Source organism: Eriocheir sinensis, chromosome 29 (assembly GCF_024679095.1).
Source record: "Eriocheir sinensis breed Jianghai 21 chromosome 29, ASM2467909v1, whole genome shotgun sequence".
Lineage (NCBI taxonomy): Eukaryota > Metazoa > Arthropoda > Malacostraca > Decapoda > Varunidae > Eriocheir > Eriocheir sinensis.
The window spans coordinates 9,502,251-9,514,498 of NC_066537.1; the positions used below are offsets into that span (position 1 = coordinate 9,502,251).

At 56.6% G+C, this 12,248-nt stretch overlaps 1 protein-coding gene across 13 annotated transcripts in view; it reads right to left on the minus strand.

Annotated features, from left to right (window-relative positions):
* Positions 1-12,248, minus strand: part of LOC127004999 (serine/threonine-protein kinase N-like) — a 211,357-nt gene that overhangs the window by 87,555 nt on the left and 111,554 nt on the right. For 12 of the 13 annotated variants that reach the window (XM_050873436.1, XM_050873434.1, XM_050873435.1 and 9 more), the window contains one exon: positions 2,921-3,025. In XM_050873436.1, coding sequence (XP_050729393.1) covers positions 2,921-3,025 — 105 coding nt within the window. Of the gene's footprint in view, positions 1-2,920; positions 3,026-3,270; positions 6,224-12,248 lie in introns of those variants that run through there. The other variant, XM_050873423.1, reaches the window with a different exon arrangement.

Here is a 12,248-nt window from a genome sequence, read left to right on the forward strand (position 1 = left end):
CTACTACTCTACTACAACCATTACCATTAGTCAAGTACTACTAATATTAATACTCACTTTTTACTACTACTACTATTACAAACACGAGGCGTATACAACCCTTTGACAAGCTGACTGCACTACACACAAACACTCCAAACACTACATAAAGGTTGAACAAACAAGCAATCAAGAAAACAAACAGGCACAGCACACAAACACACACACATCACCGCTTACCCACACATACATTGAAGGACAAGGGCAGAGATATGGGCAGGAAGGGGAGACAAGGGGAGGTGGTGGAGGGGAGTGTGGTATGGTGAGGGAAGGAAAGGGAGGGAAAGGAAGGGGTGGGGAAGGGATGATGGAAAGAGGTATTGGGTGGGAAGGAAAGGGAAGGGAGGAAAGAAACGGAGGGGAGAGGGATAGGGGTACGGGGAGGGAAGGAAGGGAAGGGAGAGGAAAGGAAAAGAGGTATTGGGGTGAGAAGGAAACGGAAAGGAAGGGAGGAGAGAGGGAAATAGGTATGGGGAGGAAAGGAAGGGAAGGGAGAGGAGAGGAAATGAGGTATGGGGTAGGAAGGAAAGGAAAGGAAAGGAAAGGAAAGGAAAGGGAGGGGAGGGGAAAGGGAAAGAGGTTTGGATGGATGGGAAAGGAAAAGGAAGGGAAAGAAGGGGATGGGAAATAGGTATAAGAAGGGAAGGAAAGGAGTAAAGGAAGGGAGGGAAGGAAAGGAAGACAGAAGGGAATGGATGTGAGGAAGGAAGAGAGGAGGAAAGGGAGAGGGGAGAGAAATGTGATAGAGGGGAGAAGGAGGAGGAGGAGGAGAGGAGGAGGAAGAGGGGAGATGTGAATGAGGGAAGGGATATGAGTGGTGAGGACAGTTCTCTCTCTCTCTCTCTCTCTCTCTCATCAGGAAATGTATGAATGTGACCCCCCTGAAGGGATAAAGGGAGGGGAAAGGGAGGGGAAGGAAGGGGAAGAGGGGAAGGAAGGGAAGGGACAGCATGGGAATAAAAGGGGAAGATATGGACGGTAGGGGAGAGAAGGGAAGGGAGGGGAGGGAAGGAAGGGAGGGGAGGGGAGGGGAGGGGAGGGGAGGAGAGAGGAGGGGAGGGGAGGGGGGAGAGGAAGGGAGGGGAGGGGGATGAGGACGTTTAGATGAGGATGCGGAGGAGGAAGTGAATCAGTGAGAGAGAGAGAGAGAGAGAGAGAGAGAGAGAGAGAGAGAGAGAGGGGGGATGGAACCACGTGACGGTGACAACAGAGGGCGGACGGAAAGAAAACTAGATAACTCTCTCTCTCTCTCTCTCTCTCTCTCTCTCTCTCTCTTATTGTTTCTTTTGAGGAGGAAGAGGAGAGAGGAAAGGAAGAGTGGAAGAGGATGAGGAAGAAGGGGAGGAAAGAAGAGATTGGAATGGAATATGGAGAGGGGTTTAAATGAAGGAGGAGGAGGAGGAGGAGGAGGAGGAGGAGGAGGAGGAGATGACGACGAAGAGACGGACGGAAATTTCAGCTGATATGGTAAAACAAAACAACAAATTAAAAAAAAAAAAAAAACAGTGTAAGAGGAAAGATTTCAAGGTCTTAGTTTGATGTTGAAAGAATAATGCAGCGATGACAGAAAAGAAGAGGGGGAGGAGGAATAGCGGGCGCGGGGGGGGGGGGAAGGAAATGAAAAGGAGGGAGAGGAAAAGAGTCTGGGGGGGATGAGGTAACGGGAAGGGAGAAAAGGGAAAGGAAGTGGGAAATGGGAAAAGGTGGAGGAAAAAGGAAAGGAAGGAGGAGGAGGAGGAGGAGGAGGAAAAGAAAACAGGGGGGGCGGGGGGAGGAAAAAGGAAAGAGGGGAAAGAGGAAAAGGGAAGAGGGGGGAGGAAAAAGGAAGGGGGAGAGAGGAAAAAGGAGAGGAGGAAAAGAAAAGGGGGAAGGAAAAAGAAAGGGGGGAAAGAGGAAAAGGGATGAGGGGGAGGAAAAAGGAAGAGGGAGAGGAGGAAAAGAAAAGGGGGAAAAGAGGAAAAAGGAAGAGGGGAGGAAAAAAGAAAGGAAGGAGAAAAAGAAAGGGGGGAAGAGGAAAAGGGAAGAGGGGGGAGGATAAAGGAAGGGGGAGAGAGGAAAAAGGAGGGGAGGAGGAGGAGGAGGAAAAGGAAAGAGAGGGTGAAGAAAGAGCGAGGAGGAAAGGGTAAAGCAAAGGCAGGGAAGGAAAAGGCGAGTGTAAGGAGAAACCCAAAATAATAATAATAATAATAATAATAATAATAATAATAATAATAATAATAATAATAATAATAATGAGAAACACGGACACAAACATAAATAAAATAATGAAAGAGTGAAGACGCTGCAGTAACACACACACACACACACACACACACACACACACACACACACACACACACACGCAAGGGAGCAGCGTACACATGAAGAAAGGTATACATAAGATAAGACTACGTACACACATACACAGAGGGACAGTATACACACATGACACGTACACAGGAACAAAAAAGAGAAAAAAGAAAGAAAAGAACAAAGTATAGAGAGGAGAAGTATGCAAATGGATGTCAAGTATTACCTTCCTTCTTTAATACCTGAAGGAGGAAATACTTCATTCTCTCTCTCTCTCTCTCTCTCTCTCTCTCTCTCTCTCTCTCTCTCGATGAATATGTGTGTGTGTGTGTGTGTGTGTGTGTGTGTGTGTGTGTGTGTGAAGGACAGAGGAGTGGAAGGAGAGGAAAGAGGTCGAAGAAGGGAAGAAGAGGAAGAGGAATGAGAATGAAGTGGATGAGAAGTGAAATTGAAGGTGCAGTGTGTGAGGTGGGTGGGCAGGTGTGAGTGGGTGGATGTGAAGGAGGTGGATAGGTAACAGTGTGACTGGTGGACAGGTGTGTGGGAGCATGGGTAGCAGTGAGGCAGGTGTGGGTGTGCGGGCGGGCCTCACCTGCCCCGCGGTGAGGGAGCCGGGCGGCAGGTCCCCCCGCAGCCGCTCCAGGGACAGGCGGATCAGGTCCAGCTTATGACTGCTCTCGTCCAGCCGCTGCTGAGCCTGCAACGAAGGGCGGGGATGAGGGTGAGGGGCGCCAGGGGGGGATGCCCGGGGGTGAGTCTTGGTCAGTCACAACACACTCATACATACATACATATCACACAAACACACAAACGCCGCGGCGGCCTCGCGCGGCGGCTGGCGGGGAAACGAGCGTTTAGTGGGTTAGGGGCAGCGTGGGAAGAGGGCAGGGGCGCCTGTGTGGTGCGGGGGCGGGCGTGGGGGAGGGGGCGTGCGAGGCTTACCTACATGGGGGCCTGAGGAGGAGTGGTCGCTGACGCTGCTGCTGGTGCGGGAGAGGGCGGTGGCGGGGCGAAGGGGCGTGAGGGGACGCTCGGCGGCCCCGGACCCCAGGTCGGTGAGGGACCATGCCCGCAGCCTGCAGGCCGGGGCGGGGTCGTTCTCGCGGGGCTGGTCGCTCCAGGCGCGGCAGTTCCTGCAGGAGCACTGGGGGTTCCGGGGCGGCCCGTAGTGGATGCCGCGGCGGCTGGGGTACGCGAAGGTCATCTCGCCGAACAGCTGCGGCCGCACGAACTTGCGCTGCTCGGGTTCACAGGCGGTGCGCGCGGCGGCGAGGGCGCGGGCGGCGGGCACCGGCACGGTCTGGCTGAACGGGAAGCGGGCCAGGTGCCGGAACGCCCCCACCGTGATGTGCCGCCCCCCCACCTCCTCAGTCCGGGGCGGGGAGGCGCGGCGGCGGCGCCTCTGGGCTGACGGGGACTGTGGGGCGCCAGAGGGTTTTGGGGCTGCGGGGGCGTCCTGCGCGGCGGGGGAGAGACGGCGGCGCACGGTGGCCGCCACGTCCTGCCACTCCGCCGAGGCTGGCCGCTGCTCCTCCTCTCGCTCCAGCAGACGTCCCAGGAGGCCGCTAGAGGGCCGCCGCCACCCCGCCTCAGGCTCATAGGGCTCGGCAGTGGTGGTGTCCTCCTTGGAGCCGCTGCGCCCCTGGGAGGCTGTTCCCGTCAGGTGGTCCCCGTCGCCAGGTGTTCCCTGAGACTCCCCGCCCCGCCCCGCCGCGCCGGCCAGCCTGCCGGAGCCCCGCCGCTCCAGCCGCCCCGACCCTCGCCGCTGAGGGGGCGCGTCAGCCACCGTGCCTGAGTCCCGCCTCTCCAAGGAGCGGAAGAATTGCTGTTTGTCCTGGAACTTGAAGGAACTCTTCTTTTCCAGCGGCCGCGTGGGTGTGGGCGCCGTCCGCTGGGGGGCGGGGTGCGCCGCCATTTCCCCCATCTCCAGGCTTTTGAGCGAGTCGCCGCGCTGCACGCCGTGGCCGGCCCCGCCCCGCCCGAAGCCGCCGCTGGTGCCAGGGAAGGAGCGTCGCCGCCCCACCGAGCAGTAGGACTCCTTTCTATCCACGCCGTCAGGGTGGCCTGACGCTACCTCGCCCGGCCTCAGGGTGTACCGTGCCTGCTGGGCCACCCCCTCCGAGGCGCGCCGCTCCTGCGCCTTGTACTGCTGCATCCACTCCAGCAGGCGGTTGGCGTCCTTCTCTACCACGGGTCTGAAGGACTCCCGCTGCTGGGGCAGAGTGAAGGGCTCGTCCTGCTCTTGGGACCGCTGGGACTCGCGTCGCTCCAGAGACTTGCTGATCACCTGCAGGTCTTCCCGCGAGAATTTCTTGAAGGCGGAGAGCCGCTCAAGCTGCGCCACGCTGGTGGGCGTGCCGGAGAGGGAGCGCTGCTGCTGCTGCTGCTGGCCCGCCTCGCCGGCCTGCTGCCGCAGCTGCTGCGTGCGGCGGAGCAGGACTTCGCGGTGTCGGTCCTCCTGGCCCCGCTGCATGTACCGCTGCCTCTCCAGCTGGGGGGAGCGCCACATCCTGGGAGAGCCCTCGCCCCCCGCCTCGTGCAGGGAGCCCAGGGACACCTCGGAGGCCGCGCGCGCCGCCGCCAGCTCCATGTCGCTGATGAGCCGCGGCGTCGAAACTTCGAACTCGCTGCCGCGCCACGAGAGGTCCTGGTCCGCCTCCCACAGGTCGCCCTCCCAGGTGTCGCCCTCGAGGGGGCTGCTCAGGTAGGACAGGCTGGACTGGTGGCTGCGCCGCGCCGCTCCTTCCCCCTCCTCGTCGGGGGCCACCGAGCACGGGGGCACCGCCAGGGTGGTGGGCCGCTGGGGCGGGGCAGGCATGGGGATGGGGGAGCGGTGGTAGTCAGAGGGGCGGCGGCCGAGGGTGGGCGTGAGGGGCGGCGAGGCGGGGGGCGGCTCGGTGGGCGAGGAGCACAGCGGGAGGTCGTCGTCGGTGATGAAGGTGCTGCGGGGGGCGGGGGCGGCGGCCTCGGGGGAGGGGCGGGAGTACACGAAGCTGCTGGTGCGCTGCTCCAGGGGGTGGTGGTGGCGGCGGGGGCTCAGGCTCACCTCCGTCTTGTCCCGCTGCTTGGAGCCCAGCGCCACCACCGCGTGAGGGCGCCGCGCCGTCGAGCCACGCGTGTCCGGGGACGAGGGCGAGGAGGGCGGCGAGGAGTCCTGGTCGTCGGAGGAGCTGCAGTACACGTCGATGTGGATGGTGCGGGGCCGCGGCCGCTGCGGGCGCTGCCGCGGCCCCGAGGCCTCGCGCTCCCGCTCCTGTGGACCAGACAGGCTGCACCACTGCTCCCCCCTCCCCCCACCACGGGGCACCCCGCCCCCCTTGGACATCCAGACCTCCTATGCTGCCTCACGAGGGCAGGACAAAAAGGGCCTGGCCACCAGGGGGTCGCGGGGCACCCTACACCGCTGGCACCGCTTCCCGCACGCCAGCGTCCCCCACCCCCGCGCCAGCCCACACAGCCGCCACCGTCGGGGAAGCCCCCTTCACACCTTCCCGGTAATAGTGTTCAATCTCCCCCGTCTGCCCCGCCCCGTCCAGGCCCCCCGCCATCTTAGCCGGGAAGACCTGGCTAACCTAGACGCCCCCTCGCCCACACTCGGGCCGTTGCCATCCACAACTGTTCCTCCCCTCCCCCTTCCAGCCCCCCTCTCTCTTTTCTCACTCTCGTCATGGGCGCTTCCTCAATGCCTCCCTCCCCTCCCTCCCTCTCCTCATACATCCATCCCAATTAACTCTGCCATTCTTCCTCCTCCATTCAGTCTCTTCCCCCTCCCCCTCACGCCCGTCACGGTCAATGTATCGCAGAGAATCGCTGAATCGCCGACTCAACGTTGTGACGACCCTTCCCCGTGTGCTACCTGGCCCGCCCCACCTGGCTACCCGACTCTCTCTCTCTCTCTCTCAACTTATATGTCCATGGAAGGAATTAATAAGTACAGGAATTAGAGGGTCTCACACACACACACACACACACACACACACACACACACACACAACCCACTAAGTGCCCCTCAAAAAATGGGTTTACCCCTTAATTGAGTTCAGGGCTATTGGAGCTTACTGGTGAATCCCAATATTACCCAACACACACACACACACACACACACACACACACACACACACACACACACACACTCACTCACTCACTCACTCACACACACACACACACACACACACACACACACACACACACACACACACAAGGCTTTTCTCAACTACCAGGAAGACGAAAGGAATTAAGAAAGGGAAGCAAAAAGTAAACAAGAGAAAATAAAAATAAAAACATTCCTAGAGTCTGATGACGGAGTGAAAGATAACTCTCTCTCTCTCTCTCTCTCTCTCTCACAGTAAACAAAACATCCTCTTCAAGTCAGGAAAACAGATAAAAAACGACAAACAATGATCAAAACAAGGAGGAGGAAGAAGAAGAAGAAGAAGAAAAAAAAAAGAAGAGGAGGAAGAAGAAAAAGAAGAGGAGGAGGAGGAGGGGGAGGTGTTAATTGGAGGGGGATAAATTAACGGAGGAAAGAGGGATAGAAGAGGAAGAGGAAGTGAGGGGAATATGGAGGGACAGTTAGAATGGAAGGGGAAGGAAGGGGGGAAGGGGAAGGAAGGGGAGGTGTCCTTGTCCTCAAATCAACGTTCACGACAGGAAATACCAAGCACACACGCACGCACGCACAGAGAGAGAGAGAGAGAGAGAGAGAGAGAGAGAGAGAGAGAGAGAGTAGTAATAATATAAGCTAAGTCATCTCTCTTTAATTTCCACTAATTCCTCTTTTTTCTCCTCCTCCTCCTCTTCTTGTTCTTGTCTTCTTCTCTTCTCGCTTTTATTTTAGTTTTATTAAGAGGTTTTTTAGTTTTTTTTTTCTTTTCTTATCTATTTCCTCATCTATCTTTTATTCAGGGTAGAAAATGTATTGAATCCTTAGCCTGTGTGTGTGTGTGTGTGTGTGTGTCGTCCTTTCAGTTCCCGGAAGGCTGTTGGCGCCATCTCTTCGCGTTCCTCGGCAGCGTTGCGTGTCTCCCCGATGACCTGCTCCCCCCTCTCCTCCCTTCCAACCAGTTTCCCCGTCTCACTTACCCCCCTACCTCCCCCTTCCCACTTATCTGTTGTTACCAAAAACTTGCAGCGTCCCCCTCCCCCCCTGCTAACCAACTCCTGGCGCGCAACATCCGTGGAGTGTGTTCAGCGCAGGAGTTGTGGTGAAGCAACATCTACAATGCAATACCCTCCCCCATAGAGGTCAGTAATCCCCGCGGCGGCTGGGTGGGCGGCGCGCGGGCGTGCGGGCGGCGGAGCGCGAGCATCAAGACACATATGTACAAATATAACATTTATTTGCAAGAATGACATGACAGTGACATGATGAGCGTGAAGGTGCTGGGGGGGAGGGGGAGGCATGCCCACACCCCGGCCGCCCCCCAGCATACCTGTGTGGGGGGCGGCGCTGCTGCTGACGCCGATGTAGCTGCTGCTGCCGCCGCGGCGGCGCCCATGCGGGGCACGCGACGCGGCAGCTGCGGAGCCCCCTGGGGGGGCACATCCTCGGCCTGGACCCCGCGCCGCTCCGGCGACGGCGAGCCCCGCGGTGAGGCGGAGGCGCGGCGCCGCACGGCCAGCCGGGGCGAGGGCGGTGGCGAGGCCTCGTCCTGGTAGTGGCGGTGAGAGTTGAAGGTGCGGACGGTGGGGGACTTGGAGGCCGCTCGCACGCCGCCCTCGGGAGGTACGGGGCATTGGGCGGCGGGGGAGTGAGGGTGGCAGCAGGGGGGCAAGAGGGAAGGGGTGGGAGTGGTAGGGTGGTGATGGGGGCAGGGGTGGTGGGTGTAGGGGTGGAGGCAGGGATGATAGGGGTCGTGGCTGGACATCAGGGGACACAGGGGCGGCCAGGGGTGGGGGTGGGGGTGGTGGTGGAGGTGACAGGGGCAGAAGGAGGTTGTGGTGGTGGTGGCCGCCCCCACGCGCTGCCAACCGCCACCCTCCGCCCCGCCGTGAGAAGAGGGCTGCGGCGCCGTCCGGTGCCGGGCCCGCCCGCGGGCCTCGGTGGGAGGCGCGGTGGAAGTGGTGAAGGTGGTGGAGGTGGGCGTGGCGGCGGCGGCGGCCGTGGTGGCGTGGAACTCGTGTGGCCGCGACGCCGCCCTCGCCACATCGTTGTTCTGCAGCACGATGTGCGCCGTGCTCTTGCACCGGCGGCCGTACGGACGCTGCTGCTGCTGCTGCCGCGGCGTGTGGCGGTCCAGGCTTCCGCTGAAGGTCAGGCTGCGCCCCGCCGCCCCGCAGTCCTCCGGCTGCTGCTGTGGCCGACTTAGGTCCAGCATGCTGCGGCTCAGCACTGTGCTCGCGGCGCCCTCAGCAGGCTCTGCGACGCCGGCGGGACTGAGTGAAGGCGCCGCCAGGGAGCACAGGGGCGGCATGGCACAGTGGGGGCACAGGGCAGGATGGGGCGCCCCGGCCTGGGTGTTGTAGGTGAGCACGAGGCCCTCGCGGCCACACGTGATGGAGCAGTGGGCACCCCCCGCCCCGCCCTGCCCCGCCCCGCACCAGCGCCACTCCTCCGCGTGACCTTCGAGGGGTGCGGCGGACGTGGGCACGGAGTGGGCACACTGCATGGGTGTTACCCCGAGGTGTCCCTGGGAGGCGTGGTGGTGATGGTGGTGCAGGAGGGGGGACGGGGCAGTGGGGGCCAAGGACTGTTCATGCTCTCGCTCCATGACTAGAGTGCGGGGTGGCGGGGACGCCCCTGGTTAACAGCACGCCCCTCGGGGCCCATGACTTGGGGCGGGGCCAGGTGGGTCCAGGCAGCGTCCCGCGCCGCCCGCCGTCAGGCACAGTCAGTCAGGCGCGGGTCACGGCGCGCCGCGACGCAATACAAAGCACCTGCAACACAAGGCAGGGCGCGGCGCGGCGCCGGTCACTGGTGGTTCAGCAGCAGGCGCACCACGAAGGCGTCGACGGAGCTGCGGCCGCTGTACCAAAAGAGGAGGAGGACGAGGAACTGCAGCACCAGGACGGGCACGGTCAGGGTGTGGTTGGGCGGCTGCAGGAGGGCGGCCTTAGGCTCGGCCAGCCAGCCCTCGGCACTGGGCAGCGGGGTGCCGCCCAGCAGCAGGGCGTGGGCTGCCTGCTCCCCCCCGCCTACCGCCCAGCCCATGTCGCTGCCCAGCATGGTGGTGGTGGTGGTGGTGCTGGAGGTGAAGTGGTGTGCTGGTGGCGGTGGTGGTGGTTGCCTGTCACCCTCACCAGAGGCGGAGTAGCGGCGTGGTGGCAGCGGCGGGGAGTGAGCGACGCGCCAGCCAGTCGCCCGCTTATATATCCTCGAGGGCCCCGAGGCCGCCATGACTCACCGCCTCCACAACGTACGCTCCCTCCCCTCCAGCAATGCCCCCTTAAACGTTGTCCTGCCCGCCCCTACCCAGCCCCCTGCGTCCCCTGGCTCAGTACACGAGTCCTTGGTGCGCGCACGTGTGTGTGTGTGTGTGTGTGTGTGTGTGTGTCACCATAATCAACATCCTGTGCTTTGATGACTCGATACAGGCGTGACAACACACTAAGCACTGGTGATACACACACACACACACACACACGCACACACTATGCAACACTGTATCACATTATCACTACAATCACCCTACCAATCACCATCACTTTCTATCACCACCACCACCACCACCACCACATCTTGTAACATTACCACACACCTTCACAACGCATGCCCTGCCATCCACCTCCCTGCCTCATCTTTTCCTTTCTCTATCACCCTTCTGCTTTCCTCTTTTTGTTACGCTTTTTACTAATCCTCTATTTACTTATAACTTTCCCTTTCCATATTTTCTTTATCTCATTATTTTTTTATTTATCTTTTCTAAGCTCCCTCTTTCGTCATCAGTTTTCACATGTTCCTTATTTACTTAACAAAACTTTCCTTCCTTAATCAATTTTTCTATCACACTTATCGCCCATCCTTGTTTACTCTTTATTTTTATGTTTATTTTACAACAAAGGAGACGGCTCAAGGGCAACAAAAAGCGAAGATAAAAAAAGCCCGCTACTCACCGCTCCAACAACAAACAAAAGTAAAGAGGGGCCAAAAGAGTTCAATTTCGGGTTCCTTCTCCTACATCTCTTCCTCTTCTTTCAACCTCTTTTACATCTGCTTCTCCTCGCGTCCTTCTTTCTTTCTTTCCTTCATTCCTTCTCCTCAATCCCTTCCTCTTCTTTCCCCTCCACCTTCAAATTTTCTCCTATCGTTTTCCTTCATTCCTTCTACTCCATCGCTTCTTTTTCCTATCCTTCAGCTTTGATATTTATCCCATCTATCTATTTTCTTCCCTTCATTTCTCCTTCTTCACCATCGATATTTCTCCCATCAATCTTTTTTCCCCTTCATTTCTTCTTTTTTCCCCTCCTTCACTTTCGATTTTTCTCCCATCCATCTTTTCCTTCCTTTCATTCCTTCTCTTCCATCCCGTCCTCTTCTTTCCCCTTCTACACCATCGAATTTTCTCCCATCCATCTATTTTCTTCCCTTCACTTCTTCTCTTCCATCGCTTCCTTTCTCCTCCTTCACCTTCCATTTCTCTCCCATCTATCTATTTTCTTCCCTTCACTTCTCCTCCTCTTCTTTCCCCTCCATCTCTATTCTTTTTTTTCTCTAACCGCTTCTTTTCCTCCCAGCCACTCAGAGCCCAAACAAAGGAACACAAACACTAACAAAGGAAAGTAATTACAGGTGCGAGGATTTTAATGGATAATATTTGACTCACGCGCCTGTCACCTTTCACTTTCTACTAATTATTTTTGTTGTTTATATATATTTTTTCTGGTAAACGTTTGAAGTGATTTTACCGAACGTTTACCACCACGAACCCACGAACACACACACACACACACACACACACACACACACACACACACACGGAAAAGTAACCTCATCTCCAGAAAAGGAAAACAAACGCTCCTTCAGATGAAATTATTTACATTACAAAAACGAAAACAAAAAGAGGAAAAAACATTCAAGTAGGAGAAAAAAAACAGACAAATAAGTAAAAGCAGAATATCAAAGGTCACACACACACACACACACACACACACACACACACACACACACACACACACACACAAATCAGACCCTACGTACACAACGCCCTTATTAATGTGCATGTGTATACTTCACACGTACATGTACACACACTAATAAACTGGGTTCTCCTCCTCCTCCTCCTCCTCCTCCTCCTCCTCTTCATTTCCTCTTGCATTCCTTTCTTCGCAACCTCATAACCTAGTATTTACATATTTTAACGACCTTGAGAGAGAGAGAGAGAGAGAGAGAGAGAGAGAGAGAGAGAGAGAGAGAGAGAGAGAGAGAGAGAGAGAGAGAGAGCATTCTGCCTTACGGAAATATTTCTTGCAATGTGAAAAGCTATTAAAACCAGGACATAACTCTCTCTCTCTCTCTCTCTGAAGGCAGGATATGGAAACAACGGAGGCACTAAAGAAAGGATATGGAGACAGGAGCTTGATAAAGACGGTTTGAAAAAGAAACTGCAGAAGAAAGAAAATCCGAAGAACGGAGTTGATAAAGAACGGTGTGTTAGGAAGTGTTAAAGGATATGGAAAGGAGATAGCGAAGAAGTATAATGGAAAGAAAGGATTGTGGTTGAAAATGGAAAGAAAGGAGTTAAAAATGTGAAGAGATGGAGCTTAATAAAGGAAAGGGAAAGGAAATACAAAAGAACTAAAATAGAAAGAAAGGAATTATAGATGAAAATGAAAAAAAATAATTATAAAAAAGAAATAAATTAGCCAATGAAAAAGGAAAATGGAAAGAAAGGAGTTAAAATGAAAGATGGAGCTTAATAAAGAAAAGGAAAAGAGAGGAGATACAAAAGAACTAAAAAAGAATGGAATTATAGATGAAAATG